General features: G+C 40.3%; 1 protein-coding gene across 2 annotated transcripts; it reads right to left on the reverse strand.

Annotated features, from left to right (window-relative positions):
• Positions 1-916: 916 nt before the first annotated feature.
• DYRK4 (dual specificity tyrosine phosphorylation regulated kinase 4) lies at positions 917-24,322 on the reverse strand. Of its 2 annotated transcripts, none has more exons than XM_018086232.1 (14): positions 24,126-24,322; positions 20,206-20,289; positions 19,072-19,221; positions 14,448-14,583; positions 13,171-13,334; positions 12,694-12,830; positions 11,644-11,784; positions 9,014-9,152; positions 7,253-7,334; positions 5,577-5,749; positions 4,592-4,652; positions 3,906-4,035; positions 2,303-2,457; positions 917-1,846 (listed from the first exon to the last, which is right to left on the reverse strand). In XM_018086232.1, the coding sequence occupies exons 1-14, from the start codon at positions 24,147-24,149 to the stop codon at positions 1,626-1,628; spliced, it is 1,797 nt and encodes a 598-aa protein (XP_017941721.1). In that variant the 5' UTR covers positions 24,150-24,322; the 3' UTR covers positions 917-1,625. The 2 variants fall into 2 exon arrangements, with proteins under 2 accessions (XP_017941721.1, XP_017941720.1); XM_018086231.1 differs by having other exon boundaries at positions 14,448-14,586.

Here is a 24,322-nt window from a genome sequence, read left to right on the forward strand (position 1 = left end):
ATATTTTAACTTGGAGCAGCCTAAGCAGTGAAGGAAATGTAACACAGCAGATGAAGAATGAGTAGCAACTGAGCCCAAACAGTACAAATTATACTTCCAAATGGCTAAGAATCTGACTTTTTATGTTATTTGATATTAGGATCAGTATTCTTATTTTCTTAGCCCACCTTGAACCCTTCCAGTTAATCATAAACCTTTTGCTTCCTGTCTTCTGTGTTACTTGCAAATAAAGTGTTTTCCAAATATCTGCAAAACTCTATCTGAATATTCCCCAAGCCTGATGACGTGTCTGATGCCTTCATTCAGCCCCCACCAGGGGTGGGACTCTCTTTGAAATGTGATGAGGGTTCTGTCCACACTTTGCAGTACACCCACTGCGGCTACACTGTGCCAAAACACGCTGCATCACAGAACTCACTTTTCCCAGTACACCATTCTGGCAGTATTTTATAGTTTCTGGGAGGGTTCAGCTGCAAAGGAAGACAGAGATACAGATAATTCTGGCACTGCAAGCTGGCCTGCTTGTCAGGAATGGCCTTTGGTTGTGCTGTCACCTCTTACCCCGTCAGATGATTTGTTTACTCCTGTTACATTAGAAGTGTTTGAGGACCATTTCCAAATCCTTTGGGTTTTCCTTTTGCTCAAAGAGCCTGTGGGAGTTTATTCTTATGGCGACTCCAAATACCTACCAACACTTATTTCTCTTGGGATCACTGCAATGTCACTGGTGAAGTGGCAGCTGCATTTGGTAGGGCAATTTTCTCATCATCTCCATTTAAATGGCAGTACTATCTCTAAGCTACAGTAAATATAGGAGTTGTAATGGGGTGGGTGCTTTACAAATGCAATGAAAAGACAGCCTACTGTTCAAAGAGCAAAATGTTTAAATTAATTAAACAGATAAGTCATAGGGATCATAGAAATCTGGTTTGAGTTTTTTATTTTCATAGTATGAAGTTAAACTTCCTGTGAAGGACAATTTCCCCAAATCTTGCTTTAATCCATTCTTCCTGTTGACGTGAATACTGAGTGGAGTCCCCACAGAAACGGGCTCAGATTATCACTTTTCTTTGTTGCTGCTATAGAGCTAAATTTACATTTCTAAATCTGCTAGGAAGGTGTGACAAATGGTTTCCAAGCAGTAGCTGCAGTATAGAAAAAAGGAAGATAGAGAAGGAGGAAAGTGAATATGCTGGGTTTGATTTCTCTTATTTTTTATGTATAAGTAAATCCAATAATCTATCCATTAATTATTCCTGATATATGCTGATGTAAGTGAAAGGATTCTCCAGTCAACACATTTGTTCTTTTAGATCCAGGAAAATATAAAATTCAAAAAGTCTGTTATAATACCAAGAATAAGCCACTCTCCACCTCTACAGTCTCCATTTTATTGCTGCTGGTTGTGAAGAATCTCCGATCACAAGAATGTAGATGAGGAAAAGGAATGGTTTTCAAATTCTGTTTTGGTTGGCTGGATGATTTCAGGCTAAAAAGAACATTAAATATACTTACAATGTGCACAGCCCATGTACAGACAGATACAGCTTATATTCCTGAGTACAAATAATACCTACAAAATATACTAGGTATGCAACTGAGCCAGTCATAGCTTGTGCTGTGCACTACTTAATTGGTGGGAAAAAAAAAGAAGTTTTTGGAAAAGCTGTTTCACCACTGTCTTCGTCATATGGAACAGGTCTTTCCATTTGGTTTTCCAAATATTTCTCCGGGATAACATGCTTCCTGGTGTTCTGCACATCACTTTCTCTTGTGTCTGTGAAGGGAGTCAGTCTTTCTGCCAGTTCACTTTCCGCTTGATCAGATGGATCTTCCCAGATATTCTCTGCAATAAAAAACAAACAAACAAAGAAACAAAACAAAACAAACAAATAAAAAAAAAAAAAAACAAAACCAAAAACAAATAAAAGGATAGGGTAAGACTGCAGACTCTTAAAAAACATGATTGGTACAAATTCACAACAAATCAGGTGGAAATTTTCCTTGGTATCTTAAAACCCCTATTGATGCATTCTTTTGCCTGGAAGTGAAATACACTACGGTGTGATGTCAGATACCATAAGTATTTTGCTCTCAGTAAGTAAAAGGTGGATCTTTAGCACTTCCAGCCTTCTTGTTGGCAGCTGCTCTAACATCTGGAATGCAGCTCTAGGCAAGTGAGAAATAAGGCCTTCACCCACCACATTTCAGTGACCATCCATTATCACCTCATTTAACAGATGATACCAAATACAATGCAATCCCAAACACTGATATAGTTCTCCAGGTAGAACATGCTTACGAATATTCTCCTTTTTCTTTTCTGCTGCGGAGAAAGAGCCATCACTCAGTTTCCTCAAGGTCTGTGTTTTCTGCTTTGCTCGGTATATTTTTGGTTCCTGGATCCAGGAATGTTTCATTGCTTCATCGGGGGTCATGCGCAGGGCAGGTTCCCACCTTCAATCCGTGGCAGAGAAATAGTTATTGAATGATTTATAACTGAAAATTAGTTTAAGCTAAAAGATTCAGTCTTGTCTTCTGGAAGTCTGGTCATAAGGGCATTTAATGAAACAAAATAATACTGAAAACAAGGAAAAACCTTATATGATCTTCTCCATCCCTCAAAACTTGCTTCAGTGCTGTGTGCTTTGCTGATCAAACCCTCTGCAGCATCAAACCATTTTTAATATGCAGTGTTATTAGGGTAGGGACCCAAAATTACCTGTTCGAGGTTTGGTTTTTTGCTTCACTAAAGTTATTTTCTAAACTCTCTGATTCAGCTAGCAAACCAAAATGGATCAGTGATTCATAGAGACATAGCAAACTGAGAACATTAAAAGCAACCTTCTTGTGAAACAGAGTGGGATGATCTTTTCCCCCATGTAACCACAAGTTGGCAGTTTCTTTAGGATTTCTTTAGGGAAGTGCTACTGAACTGCTGAAAGAAACTTAAAGCCAGTGCTAAAGAAGACATAAAATATTAACCTTGCATAAGTTCCAGGTAACACTAGAAAATATATGGGACCATATGGGGTGGAGGCATGGCTGACTATACTCTGCCTTTTTATCCCTGGCTAAGGGGAAGACATACAGTGTATTGGAACTAAAAAGAGCCTCATCTCACCCAGGTGAACCTGACGCAGGATCTTTGTGAGAATATGTTCAAAGAAGAGCTGTTTTCATACATATACCACAGTGTATCACTGCCATTTCCAAGGCTTAGCACAGAAAATCCAGTCAAAACCAGCTAAATCAGCACCAAATATAATTCATACTGGAGGAAGTTGGAAGACTTTCTTCCTGCTGGCACAGGAGTTAGATTTAAGTACAAAGCCAGGCTTTGATCTCCAGATACACATTGTCTTGGGCCAGTGCATTGCTGTTATCTGTGTTATCTGGATACACCTTTATCTGGATAAATAGCATTGCTTTTAGAGTTTAGTCTCCAGCATCAGAAGATGATCTGCTTTTAAGTGTGATGATGTTTTGTTTCACAGCCCCAGGTTGGACAGGGCTTTGAGCAACCTGGGATAGTGGAAGGTGTCCCTGCCCATGGCAGGGGGGTTGGAATGGGATGATCTTTAAGGTCCCTTCCAACCCAAACCATTCTGTGAGTCTATGACTGCATGTCAGGTTTCTTTCATACTTGGGTCTAATCTAATATATCTTTCTGTGCAATAATTTGCAATGAACTGTGAATAATAATGGATATACAAGCGCTACTATATGGAAAATGAAATTAAATAAAACAAACTAGAAACAAAAACACTCCACCAAAAAAACCCCAAACAACAAAAAAACCCCAAAAAACAAAAAACACCACCCCAAGAGATACAAAGATTTTTAAGGTACAAGAGAATGAAAGCAAAGTTAAAACTAGCCTGTTTCACATCGTATGAACTCACATTAGGCATCCTTTCAGGAAGTCCAAGAAACCAGCATCGTGGGTTTTCAGCACTGTGCTTAGATCCTTGGAGTCTGGGCATCTCTTTTTTCCCTTGCTGTTAGTGACGGATTTAGGAAAACCTTTGGAATCTTAAAAAAAAATAAAGACATGCTCAAATAAATTACGATAAAATTCATCTCTAAATGTTTAAAGGAGTTGCAAAAACAGTATCCATATCCATATCCATCCCACTAAGTTTTTTCCTGTTGGATTGATAGTCTGCCAGCATTGTGGCAAACAGTATTGGTTACATTCTGGGGACTTCATCCTACACTTTGCTGCTTTGTTTGTTTTGTGCAATTTCCAAACCCAAATTATACACAGAGGAATGAACAACATAAATAAGTTCCCAAAGCCCACTTTTAACAACAATATTTTTTAAGAGTACAACTGGAATGGATCTCCCAATCCCTTCCCTATCACCTTGGCAATTAGAGGCCCATCAGACTTGAAGAGCACAGCATCAGGTTCATTTGTAGGCCTCATGATACCTTTTTGCTTCTCCTCAATACCCCTTCCTGAAAGAGTTTTTAATCAGCTAAGAAGTAGCAGAGGGTCTCTAGCCCTGCTCTCTGTCAGTGCTATTAACCAGTGATTAATTAGCAGGGAGGGATCCAGCAAGGACAAACAATCAGAAGCAATTACCAAAGAATGTTCGCTTCCTTGACGAAGCCTGAATCAAATCAGCTGGTGGAAGACCCAGTACCTTCAACACAGAAAATGAATTCACAGAGTTACTCCTCATTTAATAAAGATACAAAAAAACCATCAGGTGAGATGTGGTATTCTACCCGTCTTATGAAAAGAAGTTGAACGTCTCAACTGACTGTGAAATGTCTACAAAACATTTCCTCTTGTGCCATTTTTGTGGAAGGAATTAAGGGATTTCTCAGTGCTGTCTGTACATATCTTTGTATCAGAAATAGCAGGACCAGGGCAGTGATTGTCCCCCTCTACTGAGTACTGGTGAGGAAATGTCACAGTACATTCTTAAAACTCTTTGAAAACATTTACAAAAAATGATAGAGCCAAACTCCTTGGTAGTTTCAGACAATATAAGGTGCAACAGCCACAAACTGTGACTTGAGAAGTGAAGAATGGCTATTAGGAAACAGTTTTTCCAGCAGGAGAGTAGAGCAGCAGTTGTGCTGGCCACCCAGCGTGTTTATACTCGAGGCTTTGAGGTTGTCAAGGTTTACTAGTCAGAGCCACAGCTGACTGCTCAACTGCTAGTAAAAATCTCTCTCAGCAGGACTATGGACTAAAGACATCTCATTTGACTAGCACATATCTGATTTCTATGAGAAGAGTGGCCTGTAATAATTTGGATGGGTTTTACTTCACCTTAGATATCCTTATTCTGTCCTAACTTCTCCATCCAGAATTAAAGTATGTTTCCTTCAGAAGCAAGACAGTGAGTGTACAAAGCAGTGTTTGGCACGTGAAATGTTCCAATAAATCAGTTTTGTGCTAGATCCCATCCTCTCAAATAGCCAGCTGGCTGCATTAAACCTCCCCCTGAAAGGCCAGGCCACAGCAATATTTCATTATCTCTTGAGATTTCTCTTTGTTGCTGGCATTGCAGTTTACCAAATGAGCATGCAAATCAAAAGACAATCCCAAAAGTTACCTCCATGATGCAGGCAAGCTGGTCAACCTCATTTTCTCCCGGAAACAGTGGGTAGCCTGTGTAAAGCTCTGCTATGATACAGCCTAAGCTCCACATATCAACAGCCATAGCATAAGGATGACCAAGAATCACTTCAGGTGAGCGATAAAACCGGCTCTGGACATAGGTGTACACTGGATCAAAACAGAAAATTGGACAAGAAGCAAAATGTCATCATTTGGATTGAAATGCGGATTCCAGATTTCACAGAAGAGTGAAATACATGTTCAGGCATCATATCTCTGCTCTATCCAGGGATTGCTCACAGAGGCTCTGAAAACTTGTTCTAATCCCATCCTAAAATTAATGGGTGATTTGCTTTCCACTGTTCTATCTGGGAATTGTTCTGATAATGCTATGATTCAGCTCGCTCCATGTTCATTTGCTTGTTTGAAAGTCTTCCCCTTGCATCAATCAACAGGTCTTCATTATCACTGCAGGAAATATTGGTTTCACTGACAGTAGGACCTATCTTCTACTGCCTTCTGATTTCCCTATTAATATATTATAGCCCCAAAGGATCTCATTCCAAGACTGAGACTCACTGGAGAGAGTAAACTAATTCTGCTACCTCTCGACATTCAGACAACTGAACATGATTACAGTGTAAAAACTTTGTTATTTTCTTATTCCTATCTCTCTAAGGGTCACTTTGTCTATATTCCTGCCTTTCTTTTTCCAGCTGAGAGTCTCCTCAGTCATTCTCCATCTTTCACTTATTTTGTGTTTCAATTTGTTACTCTCCACAAATATTCCAGGCTGCGTCTCAGACTACATTCTTCTCAAACATGGGCAAACCTAAATGGATTACGCCCTCCTACAAAACTGGGATGTAAATCTAAAAGTCTGAATCCCAAAATATAGATTAGCAGGTTTGGCTTAGCTTAAATATCAGTCTTTCATAAGAAAAAAAAATTAAGCCATTTAAAACTAGTTTTGTTTTTCTAAGTTAATAAAATGCAATGCAGATGTCCTTCTTGGGGTTTGTTTTTTTTGTTTCATTTGTTATTTATTATATTGCTTCTCTTCCTGATGATGATATCATTCTTACTTTACAAGGTGTTTATTGTAAATCAAATATGTCTATTGTAAATCTGTTGAGATTTACTATTAGGTTAATTTTATATATTCGTTTCCTTTTTCAGATTTAGTTCTGGTTAACTCCTGCTCATTCTATTCAAATCTTTGATAGAAAAAAAACCCCAAAACTGAATTTAGACTTTCTAAAGTAAAAGCACAGTTCCCATTCCCCTCCCTGTTGTATTTATATAAAAAGTACCAATTATAATTAACCATCTCACTGAGAAAGAGTCTCTGTACTTCACAAACTTCTGTTAAGTGAAATATTTGGATTATCATCATAGGTCTGTATCAGTAACCACTCTTGCAAGTGCAATTCTGATTTCAAAAGGAGTAGAGGAGCTGATCAGGTTTGGGACAAAGAAAAAGCAGGGTAATGTCTTTTTTGTCTCCTACCAGTATTTATTCCACCACCAGTGGCTTAACCACCAGTTCATTAGGTTCTAATTAGGGGCATAGGTCAATATATTAGCCCAAGCAAAGATAAGTTTAACTACATCATTTAAAATTGAGAAAGCTTATTAAGAAAATTACATCAACTTGACTTTTCTGCAAACCTCTTTGGTCTTCATAGCAGCTTGATCCAAAATCAATAACTTTAACTGAACCTTGGCCGTTGTGGTATAATAGAATGTTCTCCTAAAAATAAAATCACAGGGAAAAGAGGGGTTTAACACCATATTAAGTCAGTGAGCACTGGAAAATAAGCAATGCAAATCACTAACTCAAGAATATTTGCACTGATGAGCAAACATAACCTATTAGCTTCTTCCTGCAGAGTTGAACTTTAACCTAATTGAAAAAAAATCTATCTATATCAAGGATTTCCTTTGATTTCCCTTCTGATCATACATTCTTCTCTACTTGTCAGAAGAGAGATGGCTGCCTTTATCAACCTTTATAACAATTATATGTCAAAGCTTTGAAGGCCTAAACAGTTCCCAGGTGGGTGCCAAATAATGACAAAGTAGTTTCTTGGCTAATTAACTCAAAAGGATATGTGGCAGGAAGGAGAAGCTGCTAATGATGAAAGTCAAGGCAAGGACTGAATTCCACTCCCCCGATGCTCTTGGTTCTTGGTGCATCCCCCTTCTGCAGATAAATATCCCTTCGTGCTCATGGTAGGACTCTTGTCTCTAGTATTGAATCCCTCACAATGCCAGGGAGCTGATCAGCTGGAAAGCCAGGCTTTGGAAGCAGTCATTAGTTAGCTTTAAATCCAGAGAAACTCCATATTCTACCTTATGTTGTGAAATATCACAGGAGGCAGATGGGATAACAGATGTGAGTTTCAGGCAACATAAATTAAATTCTTAAAACCGTACAATTGTTGAGTGACAACAAGATTCTCTTTTATTTAACTCACTAAATTTTCACTGATGTTACTCTGTTTAAATACAGACTACACTAATTGATGTCGCTGACCTCAGTCCTTCTCAGTGGCCACCTGGAAACACATTTCCATTGGGTTAATTGTTTCTGATTCAGATACTTTGGTTATCTTGCAACCCTCACTTCTCACTGCAGATTGATCTGGCAAAGATATTGGCAAGACAATGGGTACAGACAGTATGTGACTTGTCAGAATTCTGAATTCAGATACGTTAAGCAAAGTGAGAACAGAATTTCATCCTTTGCATTTTTATTTGAGAGCTTGCTTATTGATTTAGTGGTTCATTTGTCCTTTTGAAAATGAAATCAAGAGAAATATTTATCTGAAATGAAAATAAAGTTAAAATACTTCGGGAATCTCAGAAAATTGCAACAATTTAAGGTTGGGGCTTAAGGAGAATGGAAATGCTTCATGTAGCAGGAATACTTAGCAGATCCAGCTGCAGAATTGGGATGGCAGATGTTCCCCCAGAAACAGGTAGATACCCTAAATACTGTTCTACAGAATTCCTTTGTCATTTACTAGGCTACTTAATTTTATAGTTAGGCATATGAAATTAAATAAGACTTTACAGGATAACAGGCTGCCTTGTGAATATTAACATTACAAAGTCCCTCATAGCAAAACACTTAATTTTACAAGTATTCTTTTTCTCTAAGCAAAATGTCATTACCTGAATTGGATTCATATTTGCATACATTTTGGCTACCAAACAATCTTGTCTAATACTTCAGTGAATGAACTGAATCAATGGAAAAAATCAGCCAACTGTAGTACTAATACTAGCAGGAATAAATTATAGCTTCTGTAGAAATATCCTGCCAGGTTTTATGGATTCTTCTTAGAGTTCCTTCAATAAAAAGAAAGGTAAGATGAACTAATGTATTCTGTACAGAAAAACAGGTTATGACATGCTTGTACTTACAGGCTTCAGATCACAGTGAATGATTCTTTCCTGGTAGAGCACTTGTAAACATCTCAGCACACCCCGAGTGAAGTGTCGGATTAAAGACAGACTGAAACCTTGGAAGTTGTTCTTTTTGATCAGCTCATACAAATTTATTCTGTGGAGATGGAAGAAACAGAAGACAGAAGGCAGAAAAGAGATTAGGGGAACTTATTTTTAAGGCATGATTAGTTTCCACTGCATTTAGAGGGTATTTAGCTTTTCTTCTTACGTGAGGGAGGACTCGTGAAGAAGAAAAAGACAACTATTTTCCTCCTGGAGAATGTGTTCTGCATGTAATATGCCCAAACATCTCCCACATCTGAAGATGTACTGTCAGTGTGCCAGAGACTGAAATGGCTAATGATTTATGCATTCTAGGAGACTTTTGCAGGCATTTGACCCCCAGTATTTTTCCTGCCTTTCGTGATTAGCAATCATGCTGGCAGAGTTGAGGGGCACAGCAACAAACATGGTAAACTCAGCTCTTCCTGCCTTTTCAGGGCTTGACACCTTCAGCACTGGAGGGAGGGATGGGCCCAACTGCCCATCAGAGGTATGATGCAAAAGTCAAAAGCCTGCAAAAGTCTCCTAGAATGCATACCAAGTTGCATTGCTGGACCCTGTGGGCAGTGACTACATACGTTTTTTCCACTCTCATCTTTTCTTTTTCCTTGCTCTCCCTTACTCTTATCCTGTCTTTCTCTCCCCTATGCATTTTCTCCTCCCCCTCCAAAGGTTATCTGTATGTCACATTGTTATATGACAACACCCAAAATGCTAGCAGACCTGTTGATACAGAATTGTTAAAACAAACCTTCAGACACCGATTATTCAGTGTTGTTTCACTCTAATCCACCCCAAGGGAATTATTGCTAAGAACCTGGGTTACCCCCCTCCCCTTTTTCTGGGGCGGGTCGTAACACAGTGAACTTTCCTGCTTGCTAAACCCTGTGCTATGTTATGCAGCTGTGCTGGTTTTCACCAAGAACAATCAGCATTCAGGAACTGAAATAAATTTTCTGCAGTCTCCTTTCACCCTCATTTCTCTTTGCTGTGGTACCTTGTGTAAATCATCTTTCTCTAAAGATCTTTAATCAGCAGTAAATATTTCTAGATGGACTCCTCCATAAATTCAGGTCTCGTTAGGTTTTTGTATGCCTCCTGTGACCATCATATCTTAGCTCCTTCCAGTGGGGCCTTAAATGAGGTTGCTGACTTCTGCCAGCATGTGAATGCACAAGGGCCTGGAGTGACAGGAGAAGGGGGAATAGCTTCACACTGACAGAGAGGAGGTTTAAATTGGATATTAGGGAGAAAGTCTTCCCTGGGAGGGTGGGGAGGCCCTGGCACAGGTTGCCCAGAGAAGCTGTGGCTGCTCCATCCCTGGAAGTGTCCAAGGCCAGGTTGGATGGGGCTCTGAGCAACCTGGGCTAGTGGAAGGTGTCCCTGCCCATGACAGGGGGGTTGGAATGGGATGATCTTTAAGGTCCCTTCCAACACAAACCATTCTAGGATTCTATGACTCTATGAAGTACTAAGTGCTTAATTTGTGATCATTTTTCAGAGGAGGAAATGGCCACAGGGCTGGTGGCTCTTAAAGGGATGCACCAGTGTTTCCTCAGTAATATGATCTCAGGAGGTGTCCTCAGCACGACCCCACGTGCCTGGAAGGACATAAACAACTGCAGCTTTCTGTCTTCCCTCCTTGTGTGTCCACTGGCCTCAACCAAGGTCCTTTCCTTTGGATCTGAATTTACCAGGACTTGACAGAGAAGGAAGATCACAAATGAAAGGGGTTTTCACTATGTTTTAAAGGCAATAAAAATTTTACCAGAAAAACATTTTTCTATGACAACCAGTCTTCAACTCCTCTGTAAAGAGTTAAACATAGTGTCTGTCCCATGAATATTTTCCTCTGCGTTTCCATAGCAGCTTTCTGAAAAGACTGGTCTGTGTCTTCTCTGGAGAGGAGTCAACTCTTACCCCGTGTGTCTCTAAGTGACAGACTCACATGTAACAACACAATTAATTTAGGTTTCTTTGAGATCAAGCCATCCACGGGGTACTGAATCTTCAGCAAGGCTGTAACACATGTAGAAACGGGGGCTCTACTGTAAGGGATGGGGAACTGTGGATAACCTCCATAATTCCAGGTTAATTCTCTCATTATAACAAGGTTGATGACTAAAATTACCTGACTTCTCTAAAATTTCTCCAAAATTCCTCCTAAGATGTGTCTTGCAGCAAAGGTTCATCAAAAAGCAAGAAGGAGCTTTATTTTTAAATTATTTGGTATTATTCATATTTATATATCCTGAAGTTTACCAGTACTGAACTCATCATTTTACTCTTTTCCTCAGATGTCTTTCAGGGAAGAATACTTCAATACACAGCACAGAAAATAAGGGATTGTATCATGTGACTGTCTGTGTGAAGTCTTTTTCAGTTCACCTTGGGTGATCAAAAGGCTCAGTGTGTGTTCAGTATTCCTTTCTTGCAACATGAAGAGCTGCCAATTCTTCAGAAGAAGACACAGAAATTAAAGCTTGTAAGGCACAAGGTCTAAAATGCTCTGTAAGGTGTGTGTAAGGGAAAATGTACTTTACCCCAGCAGTTCAAAGGAAATACAGAAGTGGTTGCGAAAGTAGAAGTATTCCTTCATGTGGATGATGTTGTGAGTATCATCTTTGTCTTTCTTCAAGAGAGCATCTAGGATCTTCACTTCCACCAAAGCCTGGCTGTGAAATCTGCAATACCATGTGACACAGGAATGATAACATTAACTCAGTGTAGTATTTGTAGAAATATAAATGTTACAAACACCACAATCTTACTGTAAGCTCGGCATGTGGGACAATGATCAAAAATGTGTCATTTACCCCTGATAACTACTGTAATTTTGACTCATTATTGTTGGTTCCTAGTCTTACATAACACTTAAGGGCTGCTATTTTGACTGGTCTGAAAAAGCCCTTAAATGAAAAAGTTTCAAATGAGCATCCAGAGTAAAATCCTGGTGCTTTCAAAGTCCATAAGAACTCTTCTGTTTACTTGAACAGGGCCATATTTCACACCTAGCACAGTCAGACAGTCAGTTTTGAAGAGTGTCTTTACATTTAGTGTTCACTGAGGGGGGAAAATGGAACAGCTAAAACTCTGTTGCTGGAGTCAACAGCATCATTCTCATCTGCTTCATTGGCTCTGGTTCAAGGCAACATCAATAAAAAGTTTGTGACCAGCCATAAAAGAAGAAGAGGTTGCTTAGGATCCACAGTGTAGAATTTTTCATATTAAAGTGAGAGAGGGGAGCATCCCAGCATGTTCCTGTGGTTTTGGGGTCTTGAGGGGAAGTGAAGGCTCTCAGCTCTCAGTCATTCAGGGCTGGTTACCTGGGCTGTGAGTGAACTGTGTCACAGATATAGAGACCTCCATGGAAGCCTGGAAAAACTGTGTTTGCTTTCGTAGGCTGTGTCTTCTCTGGGTCTAGGCCAATTCTGAGTCCCTGACATCCCTTTTCTTCACTCTGATCTCACTGCATTTAATGAAAACCTGTTGTATAGGAGGTTTGATTTTGCTTTGCTCGCATCGTTGTGGTTTGTCACTGCCTGTATACAACACAGATGATTGTACTGCTTTAAAGGCAAAGGATGCCTCACCTTTTCTTATTCCTTATTATTTTCAGTGCCACTAACTCATTGGTTTTGTGATCCAGGCATTTGGCCACCTGCCCAAAGGACCCTTTCCCAATGACCTCCAACACTTCGTATCGATAGGCAATGTGGTCATGTAAAACCTTCAAAAAGAAAAGAAAAGGGTTCAGATTCAAACAGCACAGCAAAGATAAGGCTTTAAAAGTAGCTCCTGTGTGTGGGAGTTTGCTGTCTATGAAAGATGATGGACCAGTAGCAAGTGAAGTCTACATTAAACAAGGGTTTAATGAGAAAATCACAAGTGATGCTCCAATAGTCCAATGCAAAGTAGATTCTCCTCTGAGCTTTGAAGTGATTGGTAATGATTTTTTCACATTTATCTTCTAGAAACAACATTTATCTCATATATAACACTTAAGAGTTGGCACACAGTCACTACAAACTTATTGAGCTGAAAATAAAAACCATGATTTTTCCACTTACCTTTAAGTAGGAACCATGCTCATCATCATAACAATTATTATTCTGGGTTTCAGGCAAACCTTCAATCTTTTTAGCTTCCAGGCCAAGAAACCATAGCTCTGTATAATTGAAAATTTCTTTTTGCTCATAGACTGTTAACTGGTTTCTAAAATTTTTCAAGGCTTCTAAATCAGAAAACAAGAATGTAAAAGCAAAAATCAATAAAATGTCAGAAACCCAATTGCAAATTGCTTTTACAGTGGAACATTTTACAGCAGAGCACACCACTTTGAGCAGGATGCTGAGAAAAGCTGTTAGAGGTCCCTTCCAACAAACATTCTACAATTTTGTACAAATTTATATATAATTTTTATTTTTTTTTTACTAAAAATATTACATTCCTCATTTGTCAGCAAGACTTTTAGAGAGCTTAGGTAAAAACTACTTGATTCTGAGGGAAGTTATGTGCTTAGGTGTTTTTGAAAATCCCATCTGTTGCCTGTCAGATTCATCAAGCTTCATAGCTTGCATAAAAAATATATGTTTTTAATGGTTTGATTGTCATATTTATAAAATGGCAGTAAGGTTTAGTTTACCAAAGCTTTCAAGTGCTTGTTTTTCTGATAAAAAATATCAAGTTCAGATGCATTAGGGATTACATGGAGACCAAATCTGGTTCTCCTACTTCTGATTCTTCCTGCATGGAATCATTTCAGCTGCCCTAACACCTCCACTTATATCATTTAAATGTGGATATATATTCAGACAGGAGCATTATAAATCAACATGTTGCATGCATGTGTGGGTGTTTTGTTAAACAGTGGCAGATCTTCATCCAGTAATGCAGGGCTGCTAAACCATTTCAAAGCAAAAGGCCACTACTTTTTTTTCTTAGACTCCTCCTAAAAATAGATTATCTCTGCCAGAAACTTTCTAGAACTGAGAACTACCAAAATGCAGTTTAGCCCACACCAATAAAGTGGGACACAGCCACCAGCAAGTGGGAAAAAGTTTTATCACTGTAATAGAATACTGCTGTCACCTCCATGACCTACTCTTACACAAATATACATTCTTTTGTATAATTCATAATTCTCTCCTATATTTGTGTTAGCCTATTCATTCTCTTATTGTGCTCATATTTAGAAGTCTCTGAGCCCATCCATATTCCTTGTGCTCCACATTGTTTGTTAAACATTCCAGTAACCATTCCTCATGGAACCTCTACTCCCTGAGTATCCTGATTGCACACACTCCCTGTCACTCCAGTTTTTTTAGCATGTCCAGTTATATTCTACCTGAAGCTGTCATAGGCAGTTTGACCCCGTTGCTGGTGCTTTCCAGTTCTGATGGTTTTGTCTGGGCTCTAGTGTCACTTTCAGGAAGACTGTCTGGAAGGCTAAACTGGGAAAAATTGCCTTGAGGTCCGTTTTCCTGCTGAGAAAGAAAAAAAAAATTAGAAAATATATATTCTCAAAGACAAAGCTGCAAGATATTTATTTTGAATTTGTTGAGTAATCTCTCTGCAAATTTTGTGCTGAGACAGAACAAGCAAGCCTGGGGACCAGAATGTCCTGCTTACCCAGAGAGTGAATTCTGCCAATAGCACTAGAGGGTATTGGACCGTGGAAAGATAAATCTCTATAAATAAAAGAATGTGTGAGGGCAGAAGTGCTAGAAGAAAGAAATTGCAAAAGAAAAGACATACGGATGTCACCTGTATCAGCAGGTGACCAAGATCCCAGCACACACAGGTTCTCAGGACTCCCAGAATGGGAAAACAAAGAACAGATTACAGGATCGAGCCACGAAGAGATGAAGGGGATAAAAGAGCACCAGATAAGCAGATAGAAGAGTCTGGGACAAGGATGCTGGATGAGGGGGTCCAGGCCATGTTCTCTTCAATTCCTTCACTAAAGGGAGAAGACTCAGCTGGAGATGCATCCAGTGGATCCATACTTGGCTGAAGATACAGGGAGGATGGATGGATGGATACATTCTATGGTTATAGGACAAAGAACAAGAATGTCTGAGCAGAAACAGAATTGATCTGATGAAGCAGAGCAAGAGTGTCTGCAAAGAGCTTTGCTGGCTTAGTGAAGGAGGGTTTTAATGAGGCACAGCAGGGAAGAGCCATCATAACCTAAAGGCTTACATGGTAATTCAGTCACCCCAGTACCTGCTGATGTGCAAAATCATTCTGGGAGATTTTTGGACCGTGTTCTTAATGCAGGTGACCTGACATGAGCTGCTGGACAAGTTACTCACACACAAGGAACAGCTGGTTGAGGATGTGAAGGTCAAGGAAAGGGCAGCTTTGACTGCAGTGACTTTGTGATTGTGGAGTTTAAAATCAGAGAAGTGAGACAGACAAACAGAATTACAAACCCAGTGCTTCAAGAAAGCACCTTATGGCTTGTTCAGGGATCTCCTCATCATAAACCCATGGAAGACTGCCCTGGAGGGCAAAGGAAATTAGTAGAGCTCATTGTTCTTCAAAGTCAATCTCCTCAAGGCACAAGAAGGGTCCATTCTAACAGGTAGAAAGTTGCACAGACATTGCTGAAGGCCAGCAGGGATGAAAAGGGAACTTCTGACCAAGGGCAAACACAGGAAGGAGAGAAAAAAGGTGGGAGCAGGGATGGGTTATCTGGGCAACATGCAAAAGGCACCAGCTGAACATGCAGGAAGGATTGGGGAAGTCAAAGCTTAGCTGTACAGTACATCACCAGCAAAAAAACACAGGCTAAGGGAAATGTGAACCTACTGCCCAGTGGAATATGGGTCCTAGTGACCAAGGATTTGGAAAAGAACAAGGTACTCAATGCTTTTCATTGGGAATTTTTGCCCTCTGGCCTCCCAAGTCCCTGAGTATAGAAGCAGTTTGTGTAATGAAGTGGAGGAAGATAATCAGGGAGCACTTAAGTAGCTGGACATACCTATGTCTGCAGGACCAGGTGGGATGTGCCTGAGGGTGTGGAAGGGGCTGGCCAGTGTCATTGCAAGGCAGGTCTGTATCATCTTTGGAGGTCCTTGGCAATCAGGAGCAGTTCCTGACCATTTGGAAAAGGCAAACATCACACCTACCTTAAAAAAAGGCAAGAAGAAGACTTTAGGGAACTACAGGCTGGTCACCCTTACCTCAGTCACTTGGAGGGCTGTGGGACAATTCCTCATGGAAACCATTTCCAGCCAAATGAGAGACAGGAAGCTGATGTGGAACAGCCAGTATGGATTTGCCAAAAAATGGTGTCTGAACAATTTGATTGTTTTCTCTGATGAAGTGACTGGCTTGGACAATGGGGGAAAAGCAGTGGACGTGGTAGGCTTTGACTTGAGCAGGGCCTGTGACACCATCTCCCACTGTGAATGTGAAGCCCGAAAAGTGAGAGATGAACTGGATAAATGGATCATAATGTGAATGGAAAATAAGCTGGAAGGTCAGGTTCCAAGGACTGTGGTCAGTGGCAAATGGTTAGCAGTGAAATTCCTCAGGGATCAATACCGAAGGCAGTGCAGCGTCTTTATTAATAACCTGGACCATGGATGAGTTTACCCTCTCAAATATGCAGACCATAGCAGGCCTGCCATCCAGAGGGATTTCAGCAGCCTGGAAAAGAGGGCTACAGGCATTTTCTAAGGTTGAACAAAGACAAATGCTAAGTCCTGCACCTGGAAAGGAATATATCCATGCAACGGGACAGGCTGGTGGGCAACTGACTGGATGCAGTTTTGCAGGGAAGGGCTTGACAACAACCTGAGCACGAGATAGAAAAGAAGGCCAAACAGATTCCAGGTTGAATACAACCAAGAGAACAGCCAGCAGCAGGGTGGGAGAAGTGATCTCCCCCTCTATTCAGCTTTTGTGAGACCACAGTGGGAGCATTGTGTCTAGTCTGGGGTTTCCCAGTACAAGAAAGACACTGACCAACTGGAGTGAATTCAGGAGATGGTCAGGAGCCTGGAGCACAGGATGTACAAGGAGAGGCTGCAAGAAATACATCTGTCCACCCTGCAGAAGAGGAAGCTTCAGAAGGGACCTCACTGCTGCCGAGATACTTGACAGGATGGTACAGGGAAAGCAAAGCCAAACCCTTCTCGGGTGCACAGTTCTAGGACAAGGTAGGTGTCTAACCAATACAAGTTGCCATACAGGAAAAGCTGATTAGATATTAGGAGAAATATTTTTTACCGTGAGAGTGGTTCACTATTGCAACAGGTTGCTCTGAGAAGCTACAGACTCTCCACCCTTTGAAATATTCGGAGACAAGCTGGTCAAGGCCCTCAGTAACCTTCTCCAAGTTTGATCTGCTTGTAGTGGGAGGTCTGGCTAGATATCTCCAAACCTAAATTATTCCTTAATTGGTTTTTACTATTTGTCATCCCTTGAGAAAGTCCTGATGACTCATACAAATGGGACAGGATGGAGATAAAAAAGATCAGCCTATCTCAGTGTCAGAAGGGAGCAAAAGATGTATTCAATAACCAGCACATGGTTGCCAAGACAAGAACGCAAGTGATGTGATATGGACTAACCAGTGGGCAATCCTGGGCCCCTGTCTCCTTGAGAGAAGTCCTGACTGGTACCACTTTAATTTGTGCATCTTGATGCTGGTGAGTTTTGAGTTAAAAGTGTGTGCAAGCAAAAATGTTTTTTTTTTCAAAATGAAATCATCTTTCCATACTTGTCTCTAATTTTCCTACTTTTTTTTTTTTTTTCAGTATTAACTGGTACAAAAGCAAGGCAACACCTGGACAGCTCAGGTCTGTGCTGAGGCAGGTATTTTTATCCTGCTGAGCTGCACCTTGAAAACTCCCCTCTCCCCTTTCCAACACACACTCCCTTAATTCAGCAGTGCTGTGTTATTTCTAAGGAAGGGTAAACAAAGAAGGTCTCCAAAACAGAAAGCACATAATCATGCCATCCAGGCTAAAATGTTTACTGTCCCCTGGCATTTCTAAGCCAAGGAAAGAGGCTTTCTTACTGGTGTTTGCACAACTTCTTATATAAGTCCATAAATTCCATTTAAAGAATAATAATAATAATAACAATACAATCCCCTCTGTAAAACGCTTGGCTCCAACCTTTTCACAGCAAATAAAATGGAGGGATGGTTTGTTTCTGCATGCAAAGGTTAATCATTCAGTTTTGCAGAAGTTGAGTGCAGATTTGATTTAGGAAGGGCACAGAATTAAGCTTTAAAAAAAATTTAAATTATTTTGAAGACTAACCTGTTCCCCTTTATGCTATTTTGTGTCTTGTAGCTTTGCCCAATGACACAACTGAAATAATTGCCCCTAACCAAATGAAATAATTTTTAGTAGTAGCAACCTGCCAATTTGAAACTCAAAGTATTTGATAAGACTCTTGACCTCCCAAACAAAATGCTTTATGTGGGGACTTCCAGTGAAAGAGATTTGACAAGACTTCACATCGTAGCCCCATAGAACCTGTCAAAACTCTTAACAAAGAGACTCCTTTGGAAAAGAAAGGTAAAAAAGGTAGTGATGATGAGTAGTGCAAGCCCCTGATTTGCTGGGGAGAGAAGCAGCAAAGGAAGAAGAGTACAGACAGGATGGACACAGGATTTGTGAAAAACAAGGCGAAAAAAGGAATGGTGAAAGTGCAGATGACCTCAAAACCTTCCTGTTGGGTGTCCTTTAAAATATCTGACATTATAGACAGCCGTGCTGGTTTGACTTTTTACTTTCTGGTTGACTGTTTACAGTTCTTACTTTCTTTTTTTCCCTTTTTAACTATGGTTGAAAAGAGAAACTGGAGCAAAAACTGACACTAAGTGATTTCTCTGTTCCCCCACACCAGCGCTCTTGTGACACTTTGCCACTGACACTCTCAGTGGTCCCTAGAGAGAGGCTGTTTAACCAGGCCAACATAAGATGTCCAAGAGCTTTATAACTCACCTGAAGAGAGGAGAGGACACTCTGCAAGCTCTTATTTGCTATTTGAGGCAGGCTGCCCTCGAAGGGGGGAGGGTTTGCAGAGTCTGCAGCCAAGTCATGCTTTGCTTGACCTTCCAGATGTGGGAGGGAGAGAACACCACGGCTGACCCTCTAAATGGAAAGCAGAAGTAAATATATATGTAACGACCTAGCAAAGCAATTCTGTGTCACACCTACAAAAAGCAGAGGGGTTTCAACCTTGGGAAACGTCTGTAGTTCGCTCCTGACACCTAATGGCAAAGGGGAAACGAGCACATGTGCTCTGGCAGCTCCCGGTTGTACCAAACGGCAGGAGGAGATTGTCCGGGCAATTGGGCAGCCTGGCACATTTTAGGGCATGAGCTCCCTCACAAGAACACCTCCATGTGTGCTTGTGTTCACTGGAATAATCCAGAATTATCAGCCTTTCCTAACCTCTCCCATTTGTTGTTTGCAAAACACTTCTATGCCACTCGTTATTTAAAGCCAGCCATTTAAGGGCACAGTTTTATGAATGTTAGAACCTCTAATACCCTTGAATATATAAAGTCAGAGAAATCCCACTTTTAGCAGCAAAGAGAATTTTTGAGGTAGACTACTTCTTTGGTAAATGATTAAAAAATTATTTGAAGTAGATCAACTCTGCACTGTGAAATGCAGAACAAGGTCCAGAGAGCTGAGGCTACAGCCCTTATAAACCTGTGAAATTTTTGTCATTGGGCAAGGATAGAAACAGGTTTTTCGAGCTTTTGACAACAAAGATGAGGTTTGATCTTTCCTGAAAAAGCAAAGAAACAAAGCTCTCAACCCAATCAACTTCAGTGAGAAAGTGTTTTATTCCAATACCACGGATAAGTCTTTAAAACCATAGAACTTAGATCCTGGTGGACTTTTTCTGAAAGCTTCAGGAAACCAAAGTGATTTGGCAGAAGTGCCTCAAATGCTACTGAACCCAGTAAAACCAAAATAGTTGCAGGCACTTGAGACAGTCATACAGTGGAAATGGAAGAAAGCAGGGAATGGAGGATTTGTCTCTGCTCATATTCCTTTATTATAAGGGGTTCCTTAGAAAACAAGCACTCAGATATTTTTGAAGTCAGTTCAAGAGTCACATACCTGATGGAAGACTCTGTTAGATCCCAGCTGATCTCTCTCTTGAACAGCCAGTTGAGACTGAGAAAAAGCATCCACGTGGGAAGACTGCAAACATGAAGTGATGCTTTAATAAAAAACTGTTCTGGAAAAAAAATGTCATGAAATCTCTGTATGGTTTCCATGTTTCCTTCCTTTGTGACAATGCCTGTGCCAGTGTAGGAGAGAGGACCACAAAAGCTGCTGAAGACACATTATGGTCTAGCAATTCCTCTCCCAGTTGAGCAGCTGTTTTGTGGGCAGGTGCAGAGACAGCTTGCTTTGTTATTTTTCCTCTCAGAAGGTTTGATATGCTCATGTGGTCAGTGAAGGGGAAGGCAGCCCTTCCCATCCCTAAATATGTCCTCAAAAGCTGGCAGTGAGTCCTCTTAGAAGGATAACTTTAAACTGCCCCACAAGGTAGATTGTGAGCTCATCCACTGTTAACAGCAGAATTAAACTGATTCAGCTCGTGATTTAAACACAAATCAATGTTTAAATTTACTGAAATATATGGGAAAAACTCTACTGGTTCCAATGGACAGATAGTATTAGCAACAGATACAAAAAAACAAAGTCATGGGGAAAGTGCTAAGCAGCTCAGCATTTTTAAGATTTTGCTGGTGCTTTCAGTAGTTTTTTAATAAACATGGTATTGCACATTTCTGTCCAATAGCAAACTGCAATGAAATGCAGAAATCTTTACAATAATTTAGATACTGAAAAGTCTTGTGATAATTTAGATACTGAAAACTCTGTGGCTAAAGCAGTTTGGAGCTCTGGTCTACAGGCTGGAGTGAACCTCACTGTGTTTTAAAAAAAGTGCTCTCTTGTCCCCTGGGTTTTGAGACACATTGTCATTCTATTCACAGTGAAAAAAAAAAAATCACCTTTATCCAAATAGACACACCAGTTCCACTATAGAAGTTGTAGAACAGCAACATTTTCTTGAGAAACAGAGGAACTCTAGAGTTTCAAGATAACAAATACACAGTCAAAATTATCTTGTGGATGTGAGCTGCAGATTAAAAATACTTGAATGAAGCAGCATGGTATTTTCATATATTTGTTTTGCAGCCAGGCCTTCCAGGGCCTGTGCCTGTCACACAGTCTTAAACAGGCAGAGTACCTGCTGCTGATAAAGTCTTTGCTCCTTGCAATGACTTTTAGCCTATCCAGTGCCACTGTCAATGCCAGGGGATCACTTTTATATATATATAGATAGGAATAAAATCATAGAATCATTGAATCATTAAATCATAGAATGAGTTTGGGTTGGAAGAGAGCTTAAAGATCATCTCGTTCCAACCCCCTACCATGGGCAGGGACACCTTCCACTATCCCAGGTTGCTCAGAGCTCCAGGGTTCAGGCATCCACAGCTTCTCTGGGCAACTTGTGCCAGGGCCTCCCCACCCTCACAGGGAAGAATTTCTTCCCAATATCCAATCTAAACCTCCTCTCTGTCAGTTTGAAACCATTGCCCCTTGTCCTGTCACTCCAGGCCCTTAGAAATAGTCTCTCTCCATCTTTCTTGTGGGCTCCCTTCAGGCACTGAAAAGCTGAAATTAGGTCATTCCAGAGCCTTCTCTTCTCCAAACTGAACAATTCCAATTCTCTGTGTCTTTCCTCCTAGCAGAGGTGCTCCATCCCTCATCATCTTGGCATCCCTCCACTGGACTCAGTCCAGCAGGTTGCTCAGGACGGGTGGTACATCCGTCCTTGGATATGAGTTTGGATTAGAGACCTTCAGAAGACATTTCCAAGCTAAACATGGAGATAAAACTCCATGAAGGAAATGCTGCCCTTTGCCTGTCTCACCATCAACCATGAAGACACCACTCGAGTTGGGCAGAGCAGCTGGAAACTGCCTTTTGAATAACTGTGATGTTCATGTGTCCTTTCTTTTCATTTGAACACAAATAAATAAGTCCTTCCTCAAGCTTAGAGGGTAGATCAAGAACAAACTGAGAACAACTTTGAGCCTTATTATGCTAATTAGGTACATCTTGAGAGGAAGGGTCATGGGTATCTCTGAAGCAGAGGAGAACGTTAGGAAAGGGATGTGTACTAAGACCTGTCTTTGCAGGACATAGTAATTCCCATTTTTGGAACTGGAGATGAACTTGCCAGGGGTAAGGGATTATTATGCTGTAAATCCAAAACATTCCCAGAACCACCAACATCCAGAAGAGAACCACTGGACTTCTACATCCTGCATGTGACTGTCCTAGAGCCTAGCACAACAAAGATTTCTAGAGGTGACCTATGGAAAACCTAGTGCCAGAGTATTTTTACAGAAAAACACTCCACATGGAAACTACATTTCTTGCATTTCAAGTAAGAATTGCATGTTATGAAGGTGAGTCTGGGATGCACATTCAGAACTCTACCAGGTTTATCAATATAGCTCTTAATAAGACTATTAATTTTAGTGCATGTTGTACTTTTCCCCACACTTCATCCATACTTTATTCTCATCTAGCTTTTATTTTCAGTTTCTGGAGCTGATGAAAATATACCAATTCATTTAGAGACAGTTTCTTTTAACTACTTCATGCTTTTGTAACTACAAGTCTATATAAAGCCAGGATTTTAGAGAGAAACAGCTGTGACTGAAACCCAAAGAAACAATGGACTTTGCATACCTGTACAGACTGCAGAATCTTCACTCCAAAATGGCATTTATTCCTTTTAAAAGGCTAAGCATTACTAAAATATTGTTAATTTTTTAATCATTATTATATTTGCTAACGAAGCATGAAAAAATTCACCAAATGTCTTTAAATCCCAGTAAGAGCTAAGGAAGCAGGAGAATGAGCTCCAAGATGTGCTGCCAGAATTTGAAATCCATTTGATTTTGATTCAGTGGGGAAAGATTAACAAGATTTTGATTTCTCCTTTCACACTGCAAAAGCAAAATCAGTCCCTCAGGCTATCCATCGGCCGGGACAAAAAAGCCATGACTTTTTTTATCCTGGAAAATTGTGATTCTTTTTGTCTCTCTTTCTCAAAACCTGGTTATTAAGGGTTTATAGCTCTCTGTTGCTCTTTGAGCAATTTATTCAAAACATCTTAAAATCAATAACTGATCAACCCTCATAAAATTCCCCCAAACAGTTAAATAGAATAAGATTTCTTCTGTAGAAAAACTGATCTGTGCCTGCTGGTGGCTGAATGGGGAGCAGGTGGATTGATCAATTAATCCACACAGTGGCTTATTTGATGGTCTTGATCCAGGTGACACATTAGAGCTGCTTTAGCAACATCCTGCACTTCTGGTACAGGGTCCACAGCTGAGCTGTTGTGACTGGTTTAACTCTGGCACATGCAACTCAAAGAAAAACTGCAGCAAGTGTTACTATTCCTCTCCATTTCATTCTGTTAGTCCTACTCCCATGGCACTCAACCTGTCCCACAGCTCCAACTTTGCACTTCAATTCCAAACTATCAGCTCCTGCTATTCCAGCCCTTCAAATCAAGGATCACCTTGATAATTCCAGGTATCACCAAACAAAAAGAACAATGTCCTCGTTCACTGCCTAGTCTGCAGTCATAAGGACTATGTGCTGAGCATATAGCATTCTGGAAAATCAGAAATCATTATGTATTTTCATAATTCCCAAAATATCAGCTGATTTTTTCAATACTACGTTGACCACAGAAACCACAGAAATGCATTAAACTTTTAGAAATTATTAAATACACAACTACATAAAATATAGAATCCACTGTCTCCTCATTTAAATAGGCATTCTCTTCTCTCTCTTCTCACAACTGAATAAAGCCTGTAGAATGCATGGAAAGAATGCAGTATAGGTGTCCAATCATGCAATACATTAAAAAGCCATAGCAAATACACTCTCACTCACTCAAAACACAGTAGGAACATAAACATTTTCCCCACCTTGTCAACTATTTCTGTCAGCATAACTGCAAGATCTGTTAACTGGAGGATAGAAGTTGTTTATTCCATTCAACGAAGGCATTTCAGGAAGCCCACCTTCATCTAGTCAGAGCATAGCAGGAGCAGTTCCATACACAGTGCCCTGATCAGGAAAAAATGGATAATGCTTCTGCTTGGCTTCAGATTTAAATTTTCAC

Source organism: Manacus vitellinus, unplaced genomic scaffold (assembly GCF_001715985.3).
Source record: "Manacus vitellinus isolate BGI_N305 unplaced genomic scaffold, ASM171598v3 scaffold_90_pilon, whole genome shotgun sequence".
NCBI classification, from domain to species: domain Eukaryota; kingdom Metazoa; phylum Chordata; class Aves; order Passeriformes; family Pipridae; genus Manacus; species Manacus vitellinus.

Bases quoted from the DNA above. Each gene is read 5' to 3' on its own strand.
- DYRK4 (XM_018086231.1), bottom strand. From the start codon at position 24,149: ATGCTGACAGAAATAGTTGACAAG. The intron at 20,290-24,125 runs GTGGGGAAAATG...TCATGTTTGCAG, and splicing joins TGACAGAAATAGTTGACAAG to TCTTCCCACGTGGATGCTTT. The intron at 4,653-5,576 runs GTAACTTTTGGG...TCTGTGTTGAAG, and splicing joins AGCTTGCCTGCATCATGGAG to GTACTGGGTCTTCCACCAGC.